This window comes from Pseudoliparis swirei, chromosome 3 (genome assembly GCF_029220125.1).
Source record: "Pseudoliparis swirei isolate HS2019 ecotype Mariana Trench chromosome 3, NWPU_hadal_v1, whole genome shotgun sequence".
In the NCBI taxonomy this organism is placed as follows: domain Eukaryota; kingdom Metazoa; phylum Chordata; class Actinopteri; order Perciformes; family Liparidae; genus Pseudoliparis; species Pseudoliparis swirei.
This window is the reverse complement of record NC_079390.1, coordinates 20,518,255-20,526,288: the sequence shown is the minus strand read 5'-3', so window position 1 is coordinate 20,526,288 and position 8,034 is coordinate 20,518,255. Positions and strand designations below refer to the sequence as shown.

At 39.0% G+C, this 8,034-nt stretch overlaps 1 protein-coding gene across 1 annotated transcript; it reads right to left on the bottom strand.

Annotated features, from left to right (window-relative positions):
• Nucleotides 1-316: 316 nt before the first annotated feature.
• Nucleotides 317-6,943, bottom strand: LOC130191821 (cullin-5-like). Its single transcript, XM_056411538.1, has 7 exons — nucleotides 6,905-6,943; nucleotides 4,851-4,960; nucleotides 4,656-4,755; nucleotides 4,319-4,495; nucleotides 4,093-4,234; nucleotides 3,432-3,577; nucleotides 317-952 (listed from the first exon to the last, which is right to left on the bottom strand). The coding sequence occupies exons 1-7, from the start codon at nucleotides 6,929-6,931 to the stop codon at nucleotides 539-541; spliced, it is 1,116 nt and encodes a 371-aa protein (XP_056267513.1). The 5' UTR covers nucleotides 6,932-6,943; the 3' UTR covers nucleotides 317-538.
• Between the last annotated feature and the right edge of the window lie 1,091 nt (nucleotides 6,944-8,034).

The following is an 8,034-nucleotide window of genomic DNA, read 5'->3' as shown; positions in this document are numbered from 1 at the left end:
AAAAAGGGGAAAACCCCAAAAAAAAAAAAATTTTTTTTTAAATTTTAAAAGGGGGGAAAAAAAAAAAAAAAGGGGGGGGTTTTAAAAAAAAAAAACCCCCCCCCCAAAAAAAAAAAAAAACCCCCAAAATTAAAAAAAAAATTTTTTTTAAAAAAAGGGGTTTCCCCCCCCCCCCCAAAAAAAAAAAGGGGGGGTTTTTTTTTTAAAAAAAATTTTTTTTTTTTTTTGTAAAAAAAAAAAAAAAATGTTTTTTTTAAAAAACCCCCTTTAAAAAACCCGGCCTTTTCCTTTTTTTTAAAAAAAACCCCGGGGGGAAACAATGCAGCGGAAACACGAGAGAGATGTGCGCAGCACAAACATTTGGGGAAACGGGCTCGATTGTTTTGTTTCTGAAACAGAGATAAGATTTTAATCTCATGTCGAAAACTTGTGGTTTGTTTAGTTATGCGCTGTAACTATTCTTTGACAAACACAAGTTGATCCGTCCACTCCTGTTTGAGCGAAACAGTCTGTGAGCAAAGGCTCTCGACAGATGAGTTTAGTTTCTATGGTTGAACACTAGAGAGAGTTGGGAGATTTCTAATATCAGTCGGAAACAAAGGAAACGCACTAGTACATATTTCCCTAAACTGTTCTTTTCATAAAAAGTAAATATAAAAGTCAAATGTATACAAGTATATACACACAAATATAAAAAAAAGTGTAAATGCATCAACATGAAATTAAAACTAATACAAAATACAGTGAAGAAAAAAAAAGTATATAAAAAAATATATAAAAACAAAAACTGCATCTTATTAACACAAGTTTCACTTTGTAAAAGAGAGAGGACACTCCATAGAACATTGGAGTGTGACTGTAGAACACTCACTGCTTGTACAGAGTTACAGTCACGTCTCGTCTCCAGGTATCGCAGAGCACGCTTCTCCTCTTCCCTCAGCTTCGAATCAGCCTGGTGAAAATGCACACACACATTAAAAACCTCATAATAAACAAAAAGAGCTGTATATATATATATATATATATACACACACACACACTCCCTGTATACATAGTCTATTTCTGTTTGTGAAGCATCACAATTCTGTGTGCATAAAAAGGCAAGTAACATATACAGTAAATTTATACAAAAATAATACAAAGATTATTTTAAAAAGAAAAATAATTGACCGTAAATGCAAGCACATTGGCAAAATAATAATAATGTGGTTTTAGAGAAATTATGTCTTCAAAATCCAGACTTCAAACTCAAACTCTGTGCTATCGGTGTACTTTATTATTTTACGTGTCCCGTGTGAGTCAATGAAATAAACAGGAAATGGTTCGATAGGAAAAACACCTCGGCACAGCAAGGCCCTCCATGGATGCCGAGGGAGGGCGTGAAATATTTAAGGGCCGTTGTTAAGTTTGAGAAGTTCATGTTGCAGTGTTATACAACAGCATCAATAGCTGAATGAATGTTAGGCTATATGAAGACATTTTGAATTACTTTAGCCGTATAATTTGAGTAACAGAATAATGTCAATATATTAAGAGTAATTTATGTCGGTTTACAAAATCTAAATTGCCTCAAAAGTAATGAAATATACAATCCATTAGTAAAAAGACTACTTTCACACGACTCCAACAGGTCTGGACCACTTGTAAATTGTGTTTGTAGCTTAGAGCAAACTCCAAATACAAAAAAATTGCTAAATGTAGTAGCAAGTGCTTCGAAATCTCTCAAACAAGCCACTGAAGAGCGAATTATTCGTACGAGTTGTTCTTGCTTTACCATCTGCAGTGCGTGGTACCATAAAAGAACGCATGATACAAATCCTAAGAAAACAAGTCAGGAATAACATATTTCTTGAAATTCATATATAATTGGATGACAACAAAAAGGTCGATGGAAAAGTCCTCCAGGAGAAGGAAAAACAACCTCTGGTAAAGAAAAGGTAATTGAAGTGTTCGATCTACACGAAGTATTAAAGCCTGAGCAAACTGGACATGTCTGGCCGTGCTTTAACAGACAGATCGCCTCGGGCTTGTTTGAGTGAGAGAGATGCTGTGGAGAGGACGAGCATGAGATCGGCTGTCTGGCGGCTTTCTCTTTGGATTCATCCCACTGGCTTATTGCCACAATCATAACAAAAAAACGGCAAATAGGAGCCTCAATAGAAGCCTCAGGTTTCTGCTTCGTGTATTATCTTTTCCACGGAGGGAGCGGAGTGTTGTTTTCTTCCAGCGTGAGCAGAGAGCGAGCTGGAAGCTGTGGTTGGGAGCCGAGCGATCACGAAACGGTACAAAAATCGCTGCAATTTTAAACGGGTCAGGTTATCAACCGATGAACTGTAGATACATATTATTAAAATGTATTCAATTCTCAACTTATTGGCTTTGTTCCCCCTTCTTTTCAATAAAGTGGCAAGAGAAGAACACGCCTCAGTTAAAAGTCAACGCCTGATGAGAAACATTGGCTCCATCATATCTACATTTTACACGGCCCAAAGAAGCATTTTTCGATCCAGAAAAAAAAGCGACTACAAAAGCTATGATTACATTTTTTGGAGCATTTAAAAACACAAAACGGCTCTTTGGAAGTATTTGATCCGCTCGATCCGATGAGATGTGGAACGCCTAGATGAGCCGTATGATTAAATCAGTGCAGCCCAGTCATGTGTGCGGGTAGCCAACAGGAAGTCACAAACAGTGGAGACGGAAAGGGTCTGATCACTTGTGACATTTCAGTTTTTCTTTTTTAATAAATTTGCAAAAATTTCTACATTTCTTGTTTTTTCTGTCAAGACGGGGTGCTGAGTGAACAATAATGAGAAATAAAATGAACATTTTTGATTTTAGCAAATGGCTGCAATGAAACAAAGAGTGAACCATGTAAAGGGGTCTGAATACTTTCCGTACCCACTGTATACGCTCTCCGACTGGCTCAGCTGGAGGACGACACTGGCCCAAAAAACACAGTGAGACACTTACGTAGGAAGTAATAGGCCACCATGTTAGAACGCAGCATCCAGTGCTTCTTAAAGCCATGGATGAAAAAAGAATTACTGGATAAAGCGTTAGAGGCGGAGCCATGTTTGTCTCTATGAAAGTTGCTCAGTGACCCGGATCATCTGCATCTTAGGGCCCATTCGGGCAAGTGCACCGAAGTTTCCTTTTATTCCGCTTCTGAGCCCTCGGCTTTATGCAAAAGGTAAATAACTCTGGATTTGGCTGTTATTAAAACTCCACAACTTTTAGAATCTAATGCATGTGAAGGCTTCACATGGCGGACCGGGGAGTTGGAATTTCACGGTTTGGCCTTCTTCTTGATGGGCCTGCTTAAAGTTCCCCTCCAACAATAAATGGTTGTGACTGAACAAGCAATGTTCTTCATTAAAAACATCTTTAGGTATATCATTTCTCACAATAAATCTGTGAGTCATACTCACATATTTCATGTAGTTTTGGACCCCATTCTGCTGGAGGTAGGCGGGCGCCTGTGTCCTGTAGAACCTCTCGGTAGAATCCATGTACGCCTTCTCAAAGTTGTCCCTGTAGATCTGCAGCTTGTCGTCAGGGTTGGAGCACAGGTTCACTGCTCAGGAACCAAACACGGTGCCAACACACAAACAGGATATGTGGACAGGTCAACATGTGTCGGCAGATGTGTAGTCAAGGAGTTTCACGTACAATATTTCAGACTGGCGGTAGTAGAAAAATAGACATCACAAACGGATCTGAAGGAGGTGGGACAACTGGAGGGACACATGGCGTGTCCCACATAGCGTGTCCAAGGGCAGAAAATACAGTCAGATTAATACCTGCTCACGAGGTATTAGACATATTTATCGTGACAGCAAAAAAAAAAGAAGGATCACAGGGACAAGAGCGGGGGTAAAATGCCCAGAGTTAAATTCACGCACATTCCTGCTGATGAACAACAGTAATATCTATGAGTATGTAAGTATAGTTATAACGGTAGTTGTAACGGCTGTGGTGAAAGAGAAGGAAGCACTTTTCAGGTAAAATTGGGAGTCAATGGAGTTTCATGTCTCTCATAAAACTATTCATTGTACAAAAAGAAATGTGGCGTGTTCCTGTGGGTCTCACCGTAGGACTCTCTCACTCCGATGACCAGCTGGGAGTCGAAGGCCTCTCCCAGCCGCTCAGCGTGGACCAGCTTCATGGCACTATCTTGTAGCCTGTTTTTGATGTTGGAGAAAATGGACTCGTTCCACGTGTCCAGCATCAGCTGAAGAGGCAGAGACACGCGGGTCAGACACGCGACGACATGCACAACATGCTCATTTACTTCTTTGTTCCTGCTAGTCCTCACTTTGCGGACCAGGCTGTCCTCCACGTTGGACTTCTTGTTGCTTCCTTGCTTGCCCATCAGAGTAATCTCCAGCTGACAGAAAGGCTTGGGCAAGATGTCACACTGCGTGAAGAACTTCCTCCACTCCACGATGTAGGCCTTCAGCAACGCCGTGTCGTCCTGGTGACTCAACACTCGCTTAGAAACGGCGAGAAACACAAGACGGGGCTGATTAAACCCTGCGGAATCATGTCGTCAGATACCAAGCCGGAAGAACAGTTCATTTTTTTCCCTCCTTGTAAATCAGCAACAGCATCAGTTACTCGTTTGCTTTGTAAAAACATGGTCGTCGTCTTACTGCTTGTGCTTGTTTGATGAACTCTAGGATGTCCGCTTTGAGGGCCTGGTGGATCTTTGCTGGACCTTTGTCATCCCACAGGCACACAGCGTGGACGTCTCTGTGAAACAACGATGAATGACCCGTCTTAACAAATTCACGCTTGCTTCAACGTGAACGCCGGAGCCCGAAAGCAGATGCATGAGGTAAACTTACGAGAACAAGTCGAACCACTGCTGTTTGGTGACGGACTCCTGCCGCAGCAGCTTCAGCACTATGGGACGCATCAGCTCCCATTTGTCCTCAAATTGAAGGGAGCCTTTGTTCTGAAAACAGGCGGGAGAGAAGTGAGCCACTCGATTCACACTGTTCATGAGCTTTTGTTGTTGTCAAGGTAAGGCAGCAACAACAACAAGAACAACAACAACACAACAAAACTAAATAAGGGTAAGTTACAATTGAACTTTATAAATTGTGAGTGGTGAAAAAAAGAGTGACAGTCACCAGAATTTTTTTGTGTGACTTCCTTTAAGTAGAACACTATTATGTGTGATGATTTATTGTATAAAACTACAATAACAGTACACTTAAGACACGATAAGATTCAACTGCACTGTCATTGCAAGTTTCACAAAGTACCAGTACAATTAAATGCAGTTTCAAATCTAACTAAATAGTGCAAGCAGCAGCAAAAATGCTAATTAAGAAAACATATAAAGGAAGTAAATGTGATAGACACAAAACATAAACAGGAGGTAAATGTGATGGACACAGGATGATTTTGTAGTCTTGCCCAGGAGAAATCATCAGGGCGTATCTTGTCAAACTGAGTTGAATTCAGAGGTTAAAGGTATCAGGCTGTGGTGTGAAGTATACATTATGGGTCTAAAACATGCCAAACCAACATATTAAATCATGTCATCACATCATTATTTATAGCCTTAATGAGTTAAACATGTTAATGTTGCAGTTAATTGTAATTACTGACCTATAATAATTAATTTGTTGATTATTTTTAGTAATATTCATCTGAATCTGCAAAATAAATGAAGTTCTCAAATAAATGGTATCAAGTACAAAGTACAATATTTCCCTTTGATTTGTAGCAGTTTAGGAGTATAAAGTTACAGCGAAAGAAAATTCTGGAGGTCAAGTACAAAGTACCTCAAAAGTCGACTGCAGTAAGTAAAATGTACGTTGTTAACTTACTTATTTCCTCAATGTGCACCTGAAGAATATTCCAGCATATTTTCAATGAATTAATAAATTGGTACATACAATATGTATTTTTATTAAATCCCATTTCATAATTCTTGAGGAGTAAAATACTTAAGTTATGGTCAGCTAATTTGAATAGAAAAACAGATTGAAATATTCTTAAGAGTTGTTTTTATAAAATATGGTTTTAATACCCAATTACATAGCCAGAATTGTCCTGACAAGACTGTGGGGTTAACTGCTTACCATCCCTCTAACATTGATGTCTTAATGTGCTTGTTTTACTTTTAACGTTACGTCTATAAACATATAATTGTGAAGGGTCTTTGTACCACGCACAATATTTATATGGTAATAAATTGCACGGGAGGATTGCCTGTCTGCCCCTTACTGTTCACAGATACTTCGTTTTCAATGCAAAAGTCTTTTGTTTTGATGCAGTTTACTTTCCCTGCCAGTTTTCGTTGCACAGCTCTAACCTGTTACACTCACGGTGGAGCGATGCGAATAGTGGTTTAGTTAAAGACACATTACCCGAGGGTTCCCTGAAAGCTAAACTTAGTTTAGGGGATTAGGGTTCACACATTGCACACAAGCTGCTCCGACTGCTGCTTTTTTTCAGCCTTTTAGCGTGTTTATAAAATAAGGGGGGCGGTCTTCTGCCGATTCCTGTATCACTGAAGTGACAGATGATATGAGATGTGTAGCTAACGTGCACAGATACACAGATAATATCCGTATTTCAGGGAGCCGGTGAAGCTAACGAGGAGTCTCCCCGTCCGTAGTCGGTCCCACCGTGTCTGTGTGCTTCATTCCCATCTAGTTAGCGGCGGTGTGGCCATTATATTCAGCTATATCAGTGATAAGTGGCTAATGCTAGCCAGATGTAACTTAACTGCTCCGAGCTCGGGTCAACGCCGACTGCGCAGGCGCGTACAGGTGCTGCGTAATGTTCGTTAAATTCGGGGCTAAACGACAACATCGCACCGCGCGATTGACACGCGCTTCAGCGGGCGTTAAACACAACATAATTTAATTGAACTGGCTCCTACCTTTAGTAGCAAATTAGACGTCGCCATGTTACCCTCAACTTATCCTCTCGTGAAATCTCGCGTGAACTACCGGAAGCGTGAAGATGAACCTCATCGACTCTTTCTAAATAGATCAATAATAGAGGCAATAACCAGTTAACACCATCGTGTTGATTTGATTCTTTAATGTATTTACTTTTACTTATGTATCAGTTATTACTTAATTATCATAACCTATTTAACATTGATACAAAAAAGTATTCAGATCCTTCACTAAAAGCACCAGTGAAGAAATACTCTTTTGTAAACGTTCTGTATTCAAAATGCTATGTATGAATATCTATATAGAAGCAAAACAAAACAACTAATATTACATTATGTATGCGTTATATCAGCAGCACTAATGTTTTGGCTGATAAATGAAAGATTAATATAAACTATTTTTGATTTTATGAAGTTATTTGAAATAGGTGTTTATAAGTTATATGTTGTAACTGTAGGCCTAAAGCTGTCGCACCAAAGTACTGGAGTAGATAGACAGTAGAAGATGTTTTCCTCTGAGATGTCGTGGAATATTATTATAAAATAATATGGCAGAAGCATTTCACACTTTTATGATTCCTTTCGGACATTTTTCGGATGAAACAGCTATATACTTAATTAATGTATTGAATTCAGGACTGTTGGACTATGGTATTTGTACTTTCACTTTAATAAATTATCTGAATTCTTCTTCCACTGTCCGATCGAGTGCTACCGTTGCTTTACCTTATCATTTTCTTTCTTTCTTTTAATGACCTTTAGTCCACTTTCAGCGGAACTCTATGCATGGTGTGCATAGCTGGAGGCGAGAAAACAGTATTTGCACAGATTCAAGGACAGTTATTGTTTCTTACAATCAGCAAGACGTTTGTTATCATTCTTTCTCTGTCTGGCCATCTTGGTCAAATGCTTTCTCACACAACAAGAAGGTTAACTGTCACATACAAAATGAACAAGGACATATGTGTTAAACAGTTGGGAATGAAATTTAAATTATGCAGTGAGAATTATGTAAATATTGTTATCTATCTCAATATCTGGATATCTAAGCACAGCATACAAATATACATACATGTATATTGTTAAACTTATTTCCATTCACTGTTGAT